The 23,295-nt window shown below is 33.6% G+C and overlaps 1 protein-coding gene and 1 pseudogene across 1 annotated transcript; one reads left to right on the forward strand and one right to left on the reverse strand.

Moving 5' to 3' along the window:
* Positions 1-9,682, reverse strand: part of LOC148618083 (kinesin-like protein KIF2A) — a 35,119-nt pseudogene extending 25,437 nt beyond the window's left edge.
* Positions 9,683-10,873: 1,191 nt separating this feature from the next.
* On the forward strand, positions 10,874-22,056 carry LOC148618084 (uncharacterized). The gene is made up of 6 exons (XM_088585164.1): positions 10,874-11,161; positions 11,581-11,856; positions 16,095-16,145; positions 18,589-18,705; positions 19,237-19,320; positions 22,012-22,056. The coding sequence occupies exons 1-6, from the start codon at positions 10,994-10,996 to the stop codon at positions 22,054-22,056; spliced, it is 741 nt and encodes a 246-aa protein (XP_088441290.1). The 5' UTR covers positions 10,874-10,993.
* The last annotated feature ends 1,239 nt before the right edge of the window (positions 22,057-23,295 follow it).

Genomic DNA, 23,295 nt, shown 5'->3' on the forward strand with positions numbered 1-23,295 from the left:
TGTTTGTTAAACACAACAATGTTTATTCAGTCGGTATCTATTCAGTCATGGTCTGTTACACATAGGATTGTCGGCACATGCCAGAAATTTTAGCACAAAAGACTACAGATCTAACGATTCAATGACTGTTTTTACACTAAATTTAGTTTGTTTGTTTGTTTGTTGGGGTTTTACGACAAGCTTAGCGCTGCTGCAGGCCTATTTTTTAACACCCGGACCTGCACGGGACACTAGATTTAGTGTATTTTAGTTAATTATAAATTACTATTTCAATGGTAGTACTTTTACTTCAGAAATATGTCACCTCATTGGTCTTAGTGCACCTTTTATGGACTTAAAGCTTTAAGACCGGTCTTTGCAGTGTTTAGATGGACAGAGGAGAAAGAAATTCTGTATCAGAGACTTTTGCTAGATAAAAAGAATTCTTCAAATGCTGTTCAGTCAAAATGTAGGAAAACGTGTAGTGCCAACTTACCACAGACATAAAAAAAACAAAAAAAAAAAAAAAAAAACAACAACAACAAAAAAACATTATTTAAGCTCAATTAAATAAACATTGTTTAATTAATATATCTAATATAATTACTTTCATTTAAGCCCCTTCCACTTATTCAATTAAAATTATATTTTAAACACTTTAATCACTCATAAATTCCACCCTTAAAATAATTCTAAACTGTTAACACTGACAATGTTATTCAGTCAAGTTCAGTCAAGGTCTGTTACACAAAGGATTGTCGGCACATGCCGGAAATATTAGCACGAAAGATTACAATTCTAACGACTAAATGCCTGTTTATACACTAAATTTAGTGTATTTTATGTATTTTTTAATTACCATTCCAATGGTAATACTTCAGAACTAGAGGCTCAAGAGAGTCTGAATCGCTCACCTGGTTAACCATTTGCTTATTTGAAAAACTTGAGGAATGAGATAGGCTAAGTTAAAATCAACTAAATTGTCAAATGCAAGAAATGCTTTTCATAGCATTTTCATGACCTGAGCCAGAATTTTGGTAAAGGCAACAATTTTTGAATTTTTTTCAAAAACCTGTCTTATGACCCCTAAGTTCCATTTTTAGTATAGGTAGCCATATCTATTCACGGATTAAAAATCACAACAGTCATTTTGAGCACAATACACTAAAGAACTATTATGCTTATTTTCATTCAATGATCTGAAATGGTTTTTGAGAAGAAGATTGTCAAAGTTGTACATGTGAAAAAAAAAAACAACAAAAAAAACTGTTTCAGGGTTTGCAACTCCTACATTAGTCAATGAATGGTATGAATTCGGCATAGGTCCTTCTCATGACGCTTCACAATTTAACCCATGCTAAGGCAACGGTTTTTGAGTTATTTGCAAAAAACTGCCATCTGACACCTATGTTCTATTTTTAGTAATGGTGGCCATGTTTTTTCATGAATCAACAATCCCAATAGTCAATTTGTGTGGGATACCCTAAGGAACATATATGTCAACTTTCATTGAATTCTGTACAATGGATTTTGAAAAGAAGGATTTCAAAGTTGCACATGCGAAAATCAAAAAAACAAAACGTTTCTGGGGCCGTAACTACTACATCAGTTGACCAATCGTTTTGCAAATTTTGACATAGGTCTGTCTCATGATGCTAAACAATATTACCCTATGCCAAAAATTTGCTAAAGCAACAGTTTTTGAGTTATTTGCAAAAAACTGCCATCTGACCCCTATGTTCTATTTTCAGTAACGGAGGCCATGTTTTTCATGAATCAACAATCCCAACAGTCATTTTGAGAAGATTTTCAAAGTTGCACATGCGAAAAATGAAAAAAAAACTGTTTCAGGGGCCGTAACTCCTACATCAGTTGACAAATTGTTTTGAAAATTTTGGCATAGGTTCATCTCATAATGCTGAACAATATTATTCCAGCCAGAAATTTGCTAAAGGCAACGGTTTTTGAGTTATTTGCAAAAAACTGCAATCTGACCCGTATGTTCTATTTTAGTAACAGAGGCCATCCTTTTTCATGGATCAAAAATCCCAAAGGTCATTTTGTGCAGAACAGCCTAAGAAACAATCATGCCAAGTTTAAAACCCATCAGTCCAGTAGCTTCAGAGGAGAAGATTTTTTAAAAGTTGTCCACGACGACGGATGCCAAGTGATGGCATAAGCTCACTTGGCCTACAGACAGGTTATCTCAAATATCAGAAATGTTATCTCATGGGTGTTAGTGTTACTTTTATGGTCTTTGTGCACTAAGACTGGTCTTTGCAGTATTTAGACAGACCGCTTATTGACAAATATTTTACCAATTCTGTGTTACTATGAACAACATATAATTTTTTTTAATTAGTTACCACCATATCATACTAAGTAGAATGTCTCATGAATATCCACATTTTTTGCAATTAGTGAATTAGAAATAAATTATTATCTGCAGTTCTAAGATGAATTACTGAATCTCACGAAATGCTGTTAATCTTTTATCCATTGCTGCACTTAAAGAAGACACGACACAAAAAAATATTTTTTTTCAATTTTTGGTTTATTTGATTTATTACACCAAATATATATCATAAAAACGTCCCTTGTAGTCACTTGCACGGTTCAAATGAAGATAAATTGATTCAAAAATGGACAATGATCCAAGCCATACAAATTTTAATTAGTCATGTGGTCACGTGACCGTGCTACGTCATTGGTTCTCAATTCATTGATAGAGTGGTTGAAATGCATGGGGCTTCTACACTTTTTACATGATTTCTACAATGGAGAGTGAAAATATTGAAAGTTCTGGTTTGCCAGCGAATATATTGATACAGCTGTATCAATTTTAAACAACTTCGAGAAGAAAATGATAAACAATGACAGAAATATTTAACTATTACATATGTGAAGACTAGATCCACAGACGACACCACTTCTTTTCAAAGATTACATAGAAATATTTCATTACGTTCTGTCATGTTCGATTGGACTTTTTAAGTAAAATAAATTCACATTCACATTCCAAGATTTAAACTGTTCTGATCTCGATCCCTTTTTACTCCTTTCAAGTGTACCAGTACCTTGCAAGCTAGTACAGCTATAGGATAATACGAACATGTTTATTTTTATATTGGTTTTTGATAATATATTTGAGAACCCATAAAGGTCTCGTGCTGAAGATTCCTCTTGTTCTAAATCTTTTTTGCTAAAATTAAATATTTTACCTGACCTATAAAACAAGAGGCTCTCAGAAGCCTGAATCGCTCACCTGGTTGAATTTTGCCTTTCAATGGCAATAAATTTAACAAGAAGTTGTCCAACAATTATGATGCATAAGTCTTTGGTAGGACGTACCATTAGGATCATTTCAACAATTGAAAGTTTCTTTTAATCTATCATAGTTTTCAAGATCTTGACTGAAAACTGTTAAAATAAAATTCTCCTTTCAAGGGCAATAACTCTTACAAGGAGTCGTCTGACAACTTTTATAGTCCTAATAAAAAGGGTCAAAAAGAATTTGGCTAAACCTAATGGTTTTGGAGATATATGCGAAACACTACTGTCTGACTCCTATGTTCTGTTTTTAGTAACAGTGGCCATGTTTTTAGACGGATAAAAAAATCCCTACATCAGTTCTATGCAGGATACACAAACAAACATCCATAACAAGTTTGTTTCCAATTGATGAAATAATGTCAGAGGAGGAGACTTTTGAAAGAAATAACATGAAAAATAGCAAAAATAGTTGAAAAAGGCCAATGACTCCAACATGGCTAAACAGATTAAAACCAAAATTTGACCAAAGATAGATCTCATCATGATGACCACGTTAAACCCATGACAGAATTTAGCTTAATCTAACGGTTTTGGAGATACAAATGTATGTGCAAAAAAACTACTGTCTGACTCTTATGTTCTCTTTTCAGTAACAGCGGCCATTTTTTAACGGATTGAAAATCCCCTTATCAGTTCTATGCAGGATACCCCTAGCAACATTCATACAAAGTTTGGTTCTAATTGGTCAAGAAGTTTCAGAGGAGAAGACTTTAGTATTATTGTTAATAACGATGACAAAGGACGCCAAGTGATGGCAATAGCTCACATGACCAAAGGCCATGTGAGGTACAAAGTACTGTTTGTACCAGAAAAACTCCCTTCAACACTCCTAGGGTTGCCCATTATAAATTGTGTATTGTGTCCAATATTCATGTAAATTGTTTCATTTCCAAAATCGTAAGACAAAAGAAATGCAATTATATTTCAATTATCGAAGCCATACACCTGCGTCGACACCTGTGTCACCAGGCACCGAACCATGTAAAGATAAAAGAAACCACCCATGTATACATTTTCAATGCACCCAAATGGAGATTGAGAACCAATGACATAGCACTTCCATATATGGTAAGTGGGTGTTACTTCCGGTTTTCATTTATGCATATTAATTAGGTCGTCTTGATAAATTTTATGAAGTTTATCCCTTTATTTATAAATCAAAATTATGAAATACTTTCTTCATTGACAAAAGACAGTTTATTTCTCTAAATCTCACAATGCTTTTATCTACATGTATTGTTATGTCCCTTGTTAAATGACAATTTCTTCTGAATTCACCATTAATAACCTGCAGTGTCCTTCCTAACTAGATGGAACAGCTTCTACCATATATGAATTTAAGTAAGATTTTGGTGATACATTTTTAACTGCTGAGAAGGGTTCTGACTTATAGACAAGACCTATCTTATGAACTAAAATGTTCATCTTCTACGTTTTACAGCTAAAATGTAATGCATTAAAATTATATTTACTGTTTACCGTCATTATTTTGCTAAATACAGGCTATGATTTTATTTGTATTTCCCATTCATCCATTTTACATGTGTCCGCTTATGTAGCAAAAAAGGTGTAATGGAAACATGACCCAATAATGTACCATAATTTGACAAAAGTAATCAATATTTGAGTTGGTTATGACAATTATATGTTTTTAATTTCTTTTTCCTTCCGATAAAACCTCTTAACTTACTGAAATATCTTCAATAATGATTTGTTAGAATATCATGAACTTCCTGTTTTATTCATTGTTGTTCCCTATATAAATGATTTTAATTTGGGTTATTAGTTGTACCAAAATTAGAATGAATGAAAAAATGGCTGTAGTAAAACAATTTACATGGCTTGTCAAGAATTTAATTACTTACTACTGTAAAAACAACTCTGGCTTGTAATTATTAAGGTCTTTCCCATTTCAAAAGTCAAGGTCATTTGTTTTAATGGTCAAAAACTGGGTCAAAAATGCCATTTTTGCCAATATGGTTCAAGATAGACAACTCAAACTACTTCCAATCAATTTAGAAGCATGGTTCCACATCCAATGATATGCCACAATGCATACTTCCGGTCAAATTTGACGGTTTTCAGAAGTCGGTGAAAATACACCAATTCGCAACATTTTCAAAAATTGCATTTTTTTTTTTTTTGTTATATTTACTCCAGGATACCATATTTTCCTTGGAATAACCAATATAAGCCCTTTTCGACAAATTTTGTTAAGGTCTTTCCCATTTCAATGGGAAGACCTTTTTGTATTTCTTCTGATTATTATTATCATTCTTTTTTTTTCCGCCAGTCATTTTGCCAAAGTTTTGGCTGAACGTATCACGACACGATTTTGACAATCTTTGGAATTCACCCTGTGAGACGTGATGATTTGTCGGTCCAGAGTTATCTGCCCCGTGGCGGAAAAACTAATTTTGCTAAAATTTCTTAAACCGTTTTAGATACACACAAACCGAAAGCTCCATATTTTTTAGAAACCTGGGGCAGTACTATTTGACAAAGTTTCGAAAAGATTTGAGGTTTCCCTGGTTACGCGATTTCGCGACCTAAAATGAAATTGTTCGGTTGGTCACTAAACTTTTAAACCGTAAGTCGTATAGACTTGGGACCTTCACTGTTGATCTGAAATGATTTGCAGTATGTTTTTGTATTTCTTGGTTCTTAGTCAAACTTTGACAAGATATTTTACCTCATTTGTATGTTCATTTCTGAATCTCTATTAGGCACTTTTTTGCTGTAGTTTTTTTGTTTAAGTCTTTATAGTATGAGTTATAACTACTGGTAACGCGGTATTTACTGTCTAAATATGTATCTATATAGGAAAACTCTCCACCGACATTTAGAACTATATTCGAATACAACGAATTCCATTAGTGGTGTCTTTGCCGGTTTTCGTTATTGAAAATCACCTCTCTCTTTGAAAATTGGTGCACACTTTGAAAACAACAGTTCTTACCGTAATTAATGCATTTTTTTTTTAAACTAATCTAAAAAAAAATGCATATGGATAAAGACAATAAGTACATAATGTTAAGACATGCGTAATGTTCGTTTCTTAAAACTGTCTTTAAAAGCATACTTCCAATACATTTTTTTAAAAAGTGGCCTTAGACATATCATGGGCACCTAAATCGGGAGTGTCCAGCTTTTTATCAGTAAAAACCACTATTTACGATCATTAAATGCAAAACAATCCCATGTATGGCCTAACATTTAAACAACAGCATAGCGAGAATATCACGACAAATAAACATGTATTAATAATTTTCAATTGTCATTTAAATAGGAAAATCAAAGTACTCATGTACTGAATCAATTTACATTTACTCTGTAAGTTGCCTTAAAATAGCAAGAACAGAGACCGACTTCTTGGTTATCAAAATATTTAAACAGTTATTGTACAGTAATTTTGTAAAATCACTTTCTTCCGATATTGTTGTTCCAACTTACACAATGGAGGCACATTATTCACACTTATACAAAATATTCATACTTTTGTAGAGACTTAATAGTAAGAAATAAGAGTTTACAATCTGAGTTTAATTTTGACCACATTTGTTCAATACACACTCAAATAATACCTTTACAATGCATAATTCTAGGTTAAGTGTGTTTTAGTACTTCATAGAGGGGTGGCCATTTGACCTGGAAGTGACGATTGAGACCTTTTGCTTTGCAATACTTTATAATTATCTCCCTTTGAATTTATCTATTTTCATGAAAATCACAAGTTCATTTTGTTCTCAACTGATTGTATTGATGGAATTGACAGGAAAAAATAGTTTATTACAACACAGTTACTGCAGAATTCATCGTTCTTATAAGAATCAGAGCTGTTTTGCAAATTTAATAATTGTCAAAAACCTCGCCTTTTAGAACATATACAAGAAATAGATATTGTCGATCGAGCCGTCTCGACAGGCTAGAACACAATAAGCCATTAGCCGTGAAACAAAGGTCATTTCTCATGAACATGATAGTTGTCAAGAGAGAATTGGTGGGAAAGACCTTTCAATTGTTCTGTAACAATTGACCATTTAATTTATTTCAACATTTATTGAAGTTAGCAAAACAAACAGGTATACTCATTATAACTCAGGAATATTAGCAATGCAACTGCCAAATATCAGCCTGACTTATAAGCGGGACAAGACTAAGTTCCAGAAATTTGAGACTGAAAGGGGGTCCAATTTTTGGAGGGATCAATTTATACTTGAGTATATAAGGGCAAATTTTTATTACACATATTCTGAAATGTGTTGATTTTCTCTCAATACCAAGCCACGTGCTGGCATGTTGGATAATTGAAATTTATATCCTTTCTGCCAGTACACATGTATGAAACTATGATTTGATTCAACGTCGGTTTTTTTCATAATACCCATATGAAGAAGGCTTTATCTCTGCACAAGGATTTTTTCAGATGTGGACTGACATCTGCACTTTGAATGGATTAATCATCATATAAGTTTGTCTGATTTCCAAAGGTGAGTGACTCAGGTCTTATTGCCTGGCTCATCAACATCAACCTCACCACCTTTTCTGTTGTCCTAAGTCAAAAACCATCAGTCATCAAAGTCAGACATTGTCAAGTTTAAATTCTGAAAGTGTCAATAATTGTAGATCTTTGGAAGTCAGCGTTCATGACGTAATTAATGAAATTATGTAATCATGTTTATGTACTTGACTTTTTATGAGCAACTCGGCGGGTGTTTCTAGAAAAAGCAGAGGACGCTTACCCTACAGGTGCACCTGGTCCATGATTCCAGTTTATATTGGAGTCCGAGTTGCTCATTTGCTTTTGTTACTTTGTATGTATGATTTTAGTTACTTTATGTTCTTTGTTGTGCATGTCTGTTTTCCATGTCTGGTCTTTGTTCCTGGATTACATTCTTTTGATTACCCCTATAACCTTGGTTCCCTTGATTACTCTATTATACATTTAAACAGTCATACGTGCATTTCACTACACCTTAATGCATTGATAGCAAGGAAAGAAAGAGATTTAAAGATACAAGTTCCTTTTCATTTAAAAAGGATATATATATCTGCTTGGCAACGAGCTGGTGATGGACACATATGTCTGCTTGTCAGTAAGAGGATTATTAAGTTAGAAGGCGACTAATTTCATTAATTTTCTCAGGGGCAATTACTGAAAACTAATAAGTAATTATTGATTTTTACAGGAAAATTTTGAAATTTTTATTATATTTTAGTGTTTTGTGAACACACCCTACCTCAGTATTTCCATCATAACTTTGTCATAATAAGTTTGTTAATTCTATAAGCCAGCTCATAAATGTATAGAAATTTGTCTAAAATTCATTATACTGACACCTGAGAAACTTTTGTCTAAGCAAAACACTTTATCGGGATACATACTGTATTATTAAAGCGTCAGAAATAGTAAAAATGTAGGCTAGATAATAGTTTAAAAGACATCTAGAAAAGCTACTTCAAGTTGGATCTTGATAAAACCCTGCAATTTACACTGAACCGGGAACAGTTCTGTGGGATATCAGTAGTATTTTAAGTAGCATGAATAATATAATAAGTAGGAAGTAAACTGATGAAACTTTTGTAAGAGTTCACCCATTTTTAAAAATAGAGTAGCAGTCAAAAGATGAACAAGTAACCTTCCATTTTTGCTGGTTGATGGCTTCTATTGACATTCCTGGTTCTTCCAATTATTTTACAAATATTTGGAATTCCCTTTGCCGTCTCCCACTTATTACTGATGAAAAATTCCTAACAAAAGGTGGCAAAATGATAAAAGACACAAATTTCAAATTTGTTAAAAAGGGAACCAGATACTTTTGCTTCAGACTTCGCTTGCACTTAAGCCAAGGTCATTGCCTTCCTAATATAATTAACTTCTGTAACTAAAATCCTGAATAATTTCTCTCTCCCCAGTATGCTTAAGTCAAATATAAATCTCATGTTTTAAGTTGACCCAGTATTTAGACCGGGAGCCATATTTACTTTTGTACATTATATAGACTTTGTTAGGAGTGACCAGTCCCAGTATCTAGTATTAGCTGTAACATCAAATCCCTGAAGGCCCATCAGGCTGATGCATCATAAATTGAAAGGTACACCAACCTGTTTAATTTAAACCAACGAAACAAATAGACACGTTCGTCACATTCGTTTCTATAACAAGTCTACTGTACAGTGCACATAAATCAACATGCTTAGCTTAAATGGTAAATGACGAAAAGCCCAGTCATGCTGGGGAGTTATTAGCAACCGCTTTAGGTCATATGGATAAGTGCAGATTACCGTCCGTTCTTTGAATGTCGACATTGACACCGACTTTCAGCTTTCCCATTTCATCCATGACTGTTACCAGTTGAACAAATATCTGACAAATTTTTCAGTTTTTCATTTAAATGTTTGTTTGTTGGGGTTTAACGTCCGAGCAGCAATATTTCAGCTATATTCAGACGATGAACATGAAATTGATGATAAAATGAACATGAAATGATGATGAAATGAAAAAGGGATGGGACACAAGGACAATGGGGTCGACAAATTTTGATTACCACTGGAAATAGGGAGAGGTGGGTAGGGTCGGGCAATTGAGCCTCCTGTGGCGGAGCCCTATGGTTCCTACTCCGGGAGAACATGGTTTGCGGTCAGGCTTTCCGTGTTATAGCCTGACAACCCCAGCATGTAACACGCCAGGGGTACCCCATTCCACGGCCTGGGGCACACATCCCAGTTGCTCTGTGGGCAGAGCGCCCTAGCCCCCGGCTAGCGTTCTGAACAATATTTAGTCGCCTTTTACGACAAGCTTAGAGCTGCTGTAGGCCTATTCTTTGAACACCCGGACCTGCACGGGGTTTTTCATTTAAATAAAGTAGTTTTAAAGCCTCCCGTTAAAAAAATTGAAAGGCATGTACGCATGCGTACAATACTCACTAAGTTTATTTCCTGAAATCGCAAAAGTAACACGTATCATTTTAACACGGTTATTTTATGAGGGTATCATCCCCATTTTGACTCAGGATTTTGGTCATTTTTAGAGTGTACTTTAGACTTAAGCACACAAGTCCATTGACTTAACATTTCAAAACGGTCCTACTACACAAAGAGTGGTAGAGAGCACGTAATTTTGAATTATTTGAGTAAATAAATGTTTCTTAGTATCTATATAGTGTTTATTTTTCTATGTGACCATTGAAAATAATATATCAACTACTATTCTGAATATTTATTCATAGATCTGCATCTAGACATTGTCGCGCGATCAGTTCGCAAAGTCTGGTGATGTGAAAGAATTAAATAGCTATTTATTTGCATTTAAATAAACAAAAACAATGATGCATGGTATATAACTTGTTATGATTCAAAGTTATTTTATTAAATTAACGTGTCTATTTTTTTTCAAATTTAAACATGATTTTTGGAGGACGTATTTCTACTCGTAGACTGTTCAAATTGGCGACCAGATAAATAAACTATTAATGTTACGGTGACGGTGAGGAAACGTAATTAATCAGTAAATAGATTCGAATGTCAAAATATCCCGTCTTTTTTTTTTGTGGTTAATGATATAGTAGTTCACTTTGTATGTACGTTATATTTATAGCATAGTATTCCGAGTTAGACAAATAAACTTTCGAACGCGCAGCGTGAGAAGTTTATTTGGCTAACGAGGAAGGCGTTGCTATAAATGATTTGTAACATGAATGACACGCCCATGACAGTCCGTGCAGAAAAAAATAACGTTTGGCGGGAAAATCTAATAACCCGCACAGTAGTCAGTATGGCAGACGCATTCTCTCTACCAGATTGGCTTGACATTGAAAATGTAGAAAGCGATGATTTGGTTCTCTCTCAGGTGTGTATTTTTTAATTGAATTAGACTGATTTACGCTGATTGTCTTTTTGAAGGCTTTTAAACACAACTATTCGGGGCATGGACCCCCTTTTTTGGCCCAAATGTAAAAAAAATCTATTTATTTTTCCATATTTACAATTTTCTACAATATGTAGGCATATAACAAGTCTCAAAACTCCATAACCAGTCGATTACAATACCTTTTCTACTATCCACACGATCCGCAAGTGAAAAGATTTTATTGTTTTACCTTGGGACCCAAAAAGGGGGAGGTCCATGCCCAAAATACCTGTGCTTTTGATCGGAAATCGGTAAAATTTTTCTCCGATGTGATGTCATTTATATGCCCTATATTGGCCTTTAATTTTTGGAAATATAGATATTTCATTTTTTTAAAACGATTGTTTACTGTTTTGCAGGTTCTTCAAGATGTCGAGGAAGATATATCATTAGCAGATGCGTCGGCAACAATAGAGGAGAATATTAGATTGTCGCAAATTCATCAAAATATTGAATCATTTTATGACATGAGTGTTTCGCAAGCTGTGGATTATTACCACTTGGGCACGTTTGGGCTTGGAGATTTCTTACTAACCGACTTCAAAGATGAGAATGTCGAACCGGAGCGTTTCATCGCACCCGTTTCAGATGAGGATATAGAAAAGCTGATATCGTCTCAAACGAACGCAAACACTGTCTGGCAAAGAAAACCTGCAGAGATTTAAAGATTTGTATTTTATTATATGAAACCTAATAAAATTGACATTTGTATGTGTGCTTTTTTGTAGGCGTAATCTTTTCCCAAAGTGGCGGAGCTTACCCATGCAATATTGGTTTTAGTGTTTTGGTTATTTCATGGATGTTTCCTCATTGCATTATATAGGCCCATGTGACCTTTCATGCAACATTATTTGGTTGCTTCAATTTAGAGCATACATTTTGGTACATGCTTGTCGTCTCTATGTTATTCCATAAAAAGATCAAAGGAAAAAAGAAGATTCATGTTACAATAATAAATGCTGCCATTGGTAATATGTGTTATAGTATATGTAATATTCAACCATTTCGTAACATCTTGATGAAAAGATAAATGGAATTTCTATAAAAATTCGTATTGCCAATACATGTATCTCACCTGCAAATAATTTTCACAAAAACAAAAAACAAAAAAAACAAAAATCGGAAAAGTAAAAAAAACCCCAGAATTTTCGGAAAAGCCAAAAAAACTGACTCTCCCAAAATTTTTGGAAAAGCAATACGTCCGTCAGGCTACTATCTGCAGGTCATTTTTGCCTGTTGGGGGTTATGTTGAGTTGGATTTTTTATGACCTGATTTCGGGCAATATTTAATTTATCTCCAGGCCACGAATTCGTACCAGTTTCCGTAGGAAAACAACTGAACCTATCGTCTTAATTCGGTCATTTTCGGTTTATGTCGGGCCTTATTTCAAATAATCTTAATTCTTATTGGACCGCACTAGCAGTGTTGCAATTCTATTGGCTCCTGTAATTTCTATCTACAGATTTCCCGCTATTATGTCAGTTGGCCATCTGCTATCGTACAAGGCAGTAGTAATTTAAGGAGTAGGAAACATGTTGTATAAAAAAGAAATTTACAGCGCTGTCACCTGGCTTCAAAGGTAAGTGATTTTATCTGTCACTTGTTTGTTTATATTTATAAATGATTTGTTTTTAAGGCGATGTCACTGTGAGTATTGGTTATTTAGTAAGTTAAAATTTCAATTTCGAGAAGTCATTCCCCCTTTTCTGTGCTATGAAAGGCTTCCACATTGCTTTGGCCTGGCTATGGCACTCAAAATACAGATTAATGTATAATGTAAAGTTGAAAGTTTGGAAACTGTAACATTTATTTTTTAATCATTAAAAACAAAAAGAAATTTGCTTCAGGAGAGCCGGTTTCTCCCATGAAATACATGTATGTATAGATAACTTTGAAAATTTTAATTGGTGAGCTATCGCTCACAGAAATTTAAATCACTCCTTCCAAGTGGTTAATTTATTTTTTTTTGTCACTAGCATAAAGTAAGATCATATTTATTTCATGGCTCAATAGCTTAATAAAACAAATTTTTACTGGGTATTTGGTGATATGAAATTTCTAATCTTGACTTCATCAGGGAGTGTGTATTAATATAAATTCCCTAACTACATATGTACTTGAAGAAATTTTAGTAGACCCTACTTTATGTAAATGTATACATTTATACATGTACATGTATGTACCAAGGTTTTTTACAGTAGACTATAAAAATCCTTGTATGATATATAATCTGAAAATGCCCAGAAGGGGACACTCCAGTTTTCTTTCCAATTTATAATATGATACAAATTGTTTATTATCAAGACTTTTCGAGCATAGCTCCCACCACATACACACATGCACACACAATTGTGAACTTGTCATAGAAAATAAGCATGAAGTTATTGTATTTAATATTGAATATTTTATTTGCTGACACACATTTTCATTAAATTGTCATGGCATAGTACATTACAAAAACTTACATGTACATTAGGAGTAAACATGAACAAATACTACTACATGTACCGGTACATGTATGTGTGGATGGCTACATGTGTGTATTTTATTCTATTTTTGTTGGTTCCACAAATTGTGCTGTCAGATGTACATGTTCACAAACGTATGTTTTCAGTCTGTGGAGCTCACTTACACAGCAGTGCATTCATAATACTGATTTTTACACCTTGTAAATTGAAAAAGTTTTTTTTTGTTTTAAAGGTACATTCTGAGTGGTGTGAGGTGGAAGCCCCTGCAGTCCACCATGTACAATAGAAAGGGTCAGCCTACCCTCCTGTAGGTCAGCCATTATCTTATGGTCAAAGAAGCTTATACGTCAGGTAAAGTATTCACTGTTGCATTTTTCAGCTTACAGTCCACCTGAGCTAAATGTACATGTATTGTCATCATCTGTTGTAGTTAACCTTACTTTAAATTATTTTCATTTCTAACTACTCAGTGGATTGTCACCAAATGTATCAGGGTATGTACTTAAACTGTGTCATTAGTATGCTGATGAAGCAACTTTTATCAATAAAAATTATCAATTCTGGAAAATAAAATGTGACAAATGCTTTTTCAGCTTAAGCCCTTGAAATACATTTGTATTCATTATTGAGTCCAACTTGTGTGGCAACTCCAAATTTGAGTTATTGGCTGTGAAAAGGCTAAATGTAGCAATTAGCACTTTTAAGCTGCTTCTAATGTGTATAATTTAAAATCTTGTAGTTTTAGAAAAAAGCTTATAATTGAAAAAAATATCCATATGATTATACTAAGTAAGATATTCATTGAGTTGAGGTTGTTTGTCTCCCTATTAGAATTTTTGACCTTAAAATATAAATGTACCAGAGAATTTTTGAAAATTAAAAGAATAACTCGCCTAATGCAATGATCTTAATGACGAAGGTACTATTATACAATGTAGTGTATGATAGATTGTGTAAAAGTTGTACTTCAACTCCTAATTATACTGAAGTTGTACTTCAACGCCTGATTGTACCAAAGTTAAACTGAACTTGTGAGTAAATGAGGCTTCAATACAAATGATAAAATGCTAAGTCCATTTTAAAATGTGCTCAATTTTTATTTTTCAAAAATATATATATATTTAAGGTAACATTTGAATTTGCATCATTTCATTTACAATTAATACATGTTGTTGAATGATCACCTGAAATATTGCTGCTCGGGCTTTGAACCCCAACAATCATGTTATTGAATGGTTTTCCAAAATTACAAGATGATTTATTTATTTCAGAAAAATGGCAGCTGTACTCAGAACAGCAAGCTTCAGAAGCCAAGTTCCCATAGGTTACAGGACCCTCTGACTGAATTCTTCATTTCAAAACACTCGTCCATTCTCATTCAACTAATACTACTAAAACCACTAACCTTGAATGGGGTGGTGAGCCTACTTGCAAGATAATCTGGGGGGATTTCTTGCGAGGTCTTTGGCGGGAGAAGATTCAGTCTGATTCCTGGGGAAAGACAGCTACAGAATTGCATCCCACGGTTCCAAAGACAGCAAATCATCATAATTGCTGAAAGAGTAGACCCTTTCATAAAAAGGTTTGTTGATATTTATTGATACATAAATATAAATCAATTTGTATTCTCTATCAGCTGTTTAATATACATGTATACATGCACACTTGTTTTATTTTTGTTTTCTAAAGGATCACATGTCTGCTGTTCTCAATTAAAAGGTAATGAAGTTCTATTTTTTATGATAGGTTGATGCAATTCTTACACAGTGGTTCTGACACTGTGGAAACACTGGTGTGGATACCAGCAGGTCAAGGTTAGTAACAATGCTGCTAAGCTTGTTTTGTCAGTTATTATATATGAATATGTTCAGTAACAGTTTATTAACTACATATGTTATTTTTTAATACCCTTCTAAGTTAGGGGTAGAAGAAATTACCATATAGATTTGTCCATCTATTCATTTTGGTAATAAACCTCTGAAATATTTTTTTTTATCATTACATCAATATCAAACTGCTAGGCAATATAAATACATGTATGCAGATGGGGATGATAGAATCAAGATTGTAATAACTGTGACAATGTTTTCCTAAGAAAGACATGGGATTAGCAGGTTTTTAAAGCATGTTTAGGCCCTCGTAAATCTTAATTTTGCTTAAAAGAGATCATGTTTGAAGATATTGAAAGTAATAAGATACAAGGAAGATAATTCTATCCTTTCACGAAGAGTAGCCAGGGTGTTCGGTGCAAGTGACATAAGACATTAGATTTGTAATTAAGTACATGTTAAGCCAAGTACATACATTGTATGTGTACAAATAATGTTTTTACCTGGTATATTGTAGCATCAGATTTCCTGGCTTTTTATGACATATGTATCCATTTTTTTCTTTTAATTTATAGCTGAACCACATTGAGAAGACGGGGGAACTGCACTTAGGTGGATTTGTGCCAGTAAGTGAAACTTAATTACAAATAATTTTTATATCACACAACAAACAATAATGATGCTTCTTGTCATACCTGACAGAATGGATCTGTGCATACTTTGGGATGACGATCTGATTCTGAGGAGGGTCAGAAAATTTATTTTCAACCATATCAGGGTAATACTATTTATTTTCATTTCGCTCCATGAAGTATCTAGACTGATGTCAGAAATTTTTAGTTAGGTTATAAGAAATGGACAATGTTGCTGGATAACTCAGAGCTATTTGAGAATTGCCTATGATAAAAAATTTGTCTATAGAAAAATAACGTAAATTTTCCATGTACATATTGTTTTTTGCAGGAAGTGCAATAAACAAAATATGCACATGGAAAATTTGTTATTTTTCAATAGACAATAGACAGAACTCTCCTATCTGCAGGAAGACCATAGCCAGAGTTTATTTATTTTTACCAATAGATTCCGATTGGCTCGTGACGTCTCTAAGTTGGTTTGGTACTTATACAAGTACTGCAAATAATATATAAACATTACAAAACAATTATTAGGATCAAGTGCAATAATTAGGAAAAACATGAATTTGACAATTTGGGCACTTAGTTTATGGTGCGGTAGATTTTCCTACCAATGGTAGGTTCACATGTATGAAATATAGGACATTGCATTATTTTGGAAAAATATTTGGTTAGGAACCAGAAATTTGGTACAAAGGTAGTGTTTTGCATGCTGAACAATTTATGCAAAAAAATGGAAAGATATGTTGCCAGTTGCCATGGCAACTGATTTTTTCTGCCAAAAATTTAAAATGCTCCGATTTGGTTGGAATTCTCAGAAACCTTAAAGCTGATTTTTACGGACCATTTCACACAAACCTAAAGTTCTCAAAACTTGAAGGGAAAGACCACCTTTGCATTAAATTAGACTCTTATGATAAATCATACCCATGTAAACAAAAATAAATAACCTTAAATACAAAATGCACTTTATAAAATGCTCAAGGCTATGCAAAGTTCGAAATCCTTGAAATATAAGTGGATAGTCATCTTGTAGAATTCTCCTATCTGAAGGAAGATCATAGCCAGAGTTTATTTATTTTTACCAATAGATTCCGATTGGCTCGTGACGTCTCTAATTTGGTTTGGTACTTATACAAGTACTGCAAATAATATATAAACAAAGAATATTCCGTGAATATTTCTACGATCATATTTATCTAATCACCAAAATGTGATGACTTGTCAAGCTTGCAATTGCACGAAATGTTCTATAATTTTTTTTTACCAGCAACATGAACATTCTTCGGAAGTAGACATAAGATTTTCCTTACAATACTAGTCATCTGGCTGCAAATCCCGTTGTTCGTCAATGATGTCTGACATTTGCTTGCATGTTGTGCCTCAATTTCTTCTATTTATTTTGGGTTGAAATTATAGGGGAAAAGTCCCAAATTTGTGATTTGTTGCCTATTAGATATTTAGCTTTAAGTATTGAAGATAAGTTTGACTAAACAACACTTAAAAATAATTCTTTTTAATACATATAAATATCCATGTATAGATATGCAGGTAATTTGTGACTGGTCTTAATTTTTTTATATTTCTGCTAAATTTAATACATGTACTACTTAAACTGCTGAAAACGTGGTTTAAAAGATTCAGTGATTTTTCTAGCACTCGTCATTACTGTCATTGACGAAAGATTTCAGAATGACAATAATGACGAGTATTCAGGTGTTACTCCATTTTGTAGTTACATTTTGGCAATATCAATAAACTTCTCAGAGACCAATACTGAATAGAACTGTGAAATTGTCATATAACTCTCTCTGGATCCCAAAAGCACAGTTGAAATCTTGCTATATATATACCGCTGTGACATCTATGGCAACACCGCCTGCACAAAGCACAGCGCCCTAGACCACTCGGCCAGCTAGGCTATATTAATTTGATCTGTATCAATTTGATCCGATGGAGCAGTGTAGTGAATAGTCTCAGCACATATATAGTCCCCAATTAAGTGTAAGAGTGTCCTAAAATGATTTCTATTTTTGATGATTCTTAAAGGGTGGGGAGTTTTTTGTTTTTTTTAGTCTCAGGTATATTTGCTATTTGGATTGTCTGGAAAACATGCTTACATAATAGTAAAAAAAATAATGTGCTTTACTCATATGTAATGTATATTTAAGTTTTATTTAATGTCTTTACACAGTGCTGTAAATAACAGATGATACTGAAATATCTTATGTCAAATACTACTTTAAAAATATACCATTAAAATGGGCCTCATTTTCTCACGCTAAAGTGACTAAAGCATTTAAAATCCAGGAAAAAAAACCTGGGATCTATAGAGTTCTGTCAAAATATGTGTTACACTGGTAAACATGAATCATTTATTGTCTTCCTCTACCTTTATAACTACTTATGGATGCTAATCCTATTCCATCACCAGATGGCGTCCTTCTTCCTTGGCTGTTCAGTGATTTCCACAACATCCAGAGGTGCGCCTGCTCAGGTGACCAGTCTGAACCTGGAACTGGATGGCCTACATGATTCTGATTCTCCTGGTGTAATTGCTATTATGTTCTTAAGTTACTGAGTGTTTTTTCCCATTTTCATTTTACCATAACTGTTCACAATTACACTGCACTTTCTCACATATTTTCTCTTTACTATAACTGTTCACTTGTACACTGCACTTTCTTTTTACTATAACTGTTCATCAGTACTCTGCACTTTCCCACACATTTTCTTTCTTCCTCCAAGTCCATTGGGATGTCTCTCTGCACATTTCTATAATCAGTCCCTACCAATACCAAGGTCCACAATGACTGCCCTGCAAAGCTTCTTTATACAACTTCTATTTCAAGTCACCATGGACTCCATCCTGCTGCATGCAACTATCTACAAGTTTCTGGTACTTTGTAGTGTTTCTTTCATTAGCCGCCTTTATTTGGTCTTATAAAGGGACTGAAAGCTCCAGCAGGACTACTTGCTTGGTTCCCTGCATGATTTGTAGGTAGAATTATACACTTCGAACTTGTACTTTGTAAAAATGATTTTGTTTTCCTGAGCATAACACCAAAGTTTTATGATACAGCCAGAAGAAACAGATGAAGTCACAGATGAAGAAACAGATGAAGACACAGATGAAGATATACAGCATGTCACAACATTGGATCAGGTAACATTAGTCTTAGATGTGTTTTACAGTATTTTGGTGTGTATAGTGCGCATTTGTGTATAATGTGCAGGGTTGTTTTCCTTTAAAAGTTGATGTAAAAAACTTTTTTACCGATGTATGTATAGAACCACGAACATTACTGGCTTTATTTTATTTTTAAATAGAAGGGACCATTTCGTCTGTTTTGTGTATTTATTTCATTAAAGAATATTGTTTTTGTTACTTTTGTATTTATCTGTTTTGTCAGTGTTTATGTGTATTCATTTACTGTTCGAGTAAGAAATACGTAACGTAGACAATAGCTGAAATTGTCTTGGACATACGTTTTGATTACCTTTGAAAGGTTTCTATTGAGAGTAATCAATTTCTGAAAATTGCTCATTCTAGAAAAAGGACTGTTTTTACTACAATCAATTAAGGGGTCTGAGTGAACAATGCAGACGGTCATCAAATAGGGCATGTGTGTTGATAGCTCGGCCAAGCGTGATAATGAGATGCAGAATTTTCTCTGATGTGTGTCGGGGATACATAAAGGGTTTGTGTTAAAAAATTATAGTATTTGCACTGGATAAGGATTTTGATATTAGTTCAATGAAAAAAGAAAGTCAATATTTTCAAAAAGTAGAATATCCAATAACTATGAAGTAGAGTTCAATACTATGCGTAAATAACAATACATTTTTATAACCGACTACTTTGTCCAATGGAAATATTTTAGGGCTCTATGAGCAATGTGCCGAAGATTTTGTTATTTAGTAATTAAATTGTTAAAACTTGTGTGTATTTTAATTACTTATTTCAAATCGTTAACAAGTTGTATTCCCTATTATGGAGCTGGGGATGCAGGCATATTTTATCCTGTTTTTGCAGAATTACCTCCCGTAAGAGCAGGTATAATTTCGAAGTCTCTCTAATCAATGTTTGGATTCGGGTGCAGAAAAAAGAGGTAACTCAAATGAAAATGGAATCCCCAGCAGACAAACACAACAGTGTTTCTAAAATTAACAGGGTGTTTCATTTTGTTGGTAGGTTACATAAGGATGATTTTCATTTGTATCCCGGGTAAAGCAAATTTATGGCAGGGTCAGTAGAATGAGAAATTCCCTTTTGACTTTCGAGATTTTCTAAAGTATCGTTGATATCGGATGGAAAACCTTGCATGTTCCAAATAGTCACCCGCTCCAAAGGGAGATAAATGTTGACAAAATGTTGGTCCACAAGTCGGGAATAGTCGTATACATCGTAAAGACATAATTATATACATATTATATTGTTATTCGATACACAAAAATAAAAGTATGGCGGTTGTAAACATAGTCTGCCATGTTCTTTTGGGAGGAAATAAATCAAAACCAGATTTTGTTCAAGAAGATTTTATTGACAATCAATGCTTACAAAGGTAACAAGTCAACGAAAAACTCATGAAAAATCCATAAATATGCTTTTGCAGCTCATAAGTGGTCTCTGATTCAATATTGACTCCCTCGAGGTCGTTAATTTTGGACTGATCTAAGATCAGTAAAAATGTGTTGAAACGATGTATGGGTGTATTATACACACCCCGTGTTCTGAAGTTAGTTTCCTGGTAAAAAAAAGTGCGCACAATACACACCAAAATACGGTTTAATGTGAGTATTTATTGTATGTGATATTGTTCTTAATCTTACAGTTATGCCGCCAATGATAAAATAATTATTAGATATAAGAGTAATCAAGGGAACCAATATTATAGTAGTAATCGAAAGAATGTAATCCAGGGACAAAGACCAGACATGGAAAACAGACATACACAACAAAGAACATAAAGTAACCAAAACCATACATACGAAGCAACAAAAGCAAATGAGCAACTTGGACTCCACTAAAAACTGGGAGCATGGACCAGGTGCACCGGTAGGGTAAGCGTCCTCTGCTTTTTAATTTTTTTTCAAGATTAAAGTATAATTTAGCTTGACAGACATGTATTCAAATTAAAAATCAATCAGCATTCTATATCACTTCTGAATGATCATTCAATGAAAGTAATTAATACAAAAATATGCACTTACACTTCACTTACCTTTGCTGCAGGCTATATCTTTCATGTTGTGCTTGAGGGGGAAAATCGTGTTGCCAGAGTAAAGCAAGGAAGGATTTCTGCGGAAACAATGCCTCAAATGATTGGCTATCTTCACTGAAATTATGGTCCACAGATTTCAGTGATACTGCCCTTTTGTATGTAGTAAGTCTTGACTACATACCAAGGTACCCTGCTCAATGTGAAATAACCTCTCAACATGGCCCCCCGAGGATACTGGTCAATATATCACAAAGCAGGAGCAACACGATTACAGATTCTTTACATTGGTCAATACGTAAGTAATCTTAAATTTATACAAACCTAACGAGGAAATTGGTGTCTCCCAGTCTGTTCACAACAAGTATCAAGTAGAGAGTATTTTATTTTCATGAATCCTTCCTAGTCAGATTCAAAATAAGGAAGTTGGACAAGAACTAATAGTTAAAACAAAAACTATGGTCCCTTTTTAGAAAGCCATAGACAGCAGTTTTGACAGAAATTGATACAAAGAATTAAATCCAGTACATTGCTAACAATTGTAATTGTAATGTAAGAATCAGTTTTACTTATAATCCTAAGCTTAATTGATATAAAAGTGTGTACTTTATTTAGGTTTTGTGTATATTTTACAGGTCACCAGAACCAATGGATGTTTACTGAAGGTCAAGAAACAGTAAACAGAAGTTACTGTTTGAAGAACAGTTCAACCTAGTAGAAGGTTTCTACTTTTCATATTTTCCTTTTTTTATGGTGTTTATAATGATAAAAGTTGATTAAAATCAAGGAAGTGGAATTTTTTTTTATATTTATAATACTGCAAAATTTGGGTATAAATGGGCAAATGGGCCCCCCTCCAAGACCTGCCCATAAGAATTTTCTAGCAATGAATGTATTATTTGATAAAATGTTATTGTTGGCTAGATTTATTTGTTTTTATGAAAAATGATGTTTGTGTTAGGACAATTGTATGTATTTTTTTTACAGGTTTAGAACTAAAGGCTGTTAAAGTGAAGGTCACCACTAAACAGTACATACATGTATCATTTTGGAAAATGTATTTGGAAGTATTTCCCAGTTTATGGAAGGTACAGTACTTGTTTTAATAATATACCATATTTTCTGGACTATAAGTCAATGTGGAGTACAAGTCGAATTGCCTCATTTTGACCAAAATCAACGAAAAAAAGTCGAATTCGGCAGATAAATCAAGGGTCAGACATGTACATGTATATTGTAGGTGTTAGCTGTGATCCGAGTTGAGTAGTTTGTTTTTAACAGTATATATTCTAGTGATGTTACTTATGTGTTACGACATACCGTAAATGGGTATAAATTTGCATATCAAAGGACGGATAACTCTGGAACACTCAATAATGTCTTTCCAGTTAAAAAACGTATCATCTAGTGTTTGTTAATATTTTATATATTTTTACGGTTTCAAAGTTTTTATTATTTATCATGGTATTCATTCAAAATGGAAATCAGCACTGATCAATAATCTTAATAAGTTCGATTGCCGGTTTGACAGTTTGAGTGACAGCTTTCGTTGATTGCAGTTTACTCAAAATTTTGAATTAAAGCAATCAAAAGTGAACTGAACAAATCTAATGAAATGCATTGTAAATGAACATTTTTTCTTGAAAAATCCTTATAAGTGGACGATAAGTCATGGCTGACACTTTGCTGAAAAAAAAAATATCGACTTATAGTCATGAAAATACAGTATGTGCTCAGTAATTTCACATTTAATCTTAATTCAATTGTAATATGTCAATTAAGGCCACTACCCACCTTTCACATTTTGTCAGCTTAAAGTTTCCTGAGTTTTTTTTTCATTCAAGGACACTGAAATATTAAAGCTTTTTGTTTTTTTGCATCTTACAGTTTTGTGAAGGGCTTGTATACAGTATTTATAC

The sequence above is a fragment of the Perna viridis genome, chromosome 5 (genome assembly GCF_037379345.1).
Source record: "Perna viridis isolate PV_CMFRI_1.1 ecotype Kerala chromosome 5, ASM3737934v1, whole genome shotgun sequence".
Lineage (NCBI taxonomy): Eukaryota > Metazoa > Mollusca > Bivalvia > Mytilida > Mytilidae > Perna > Perna viridis.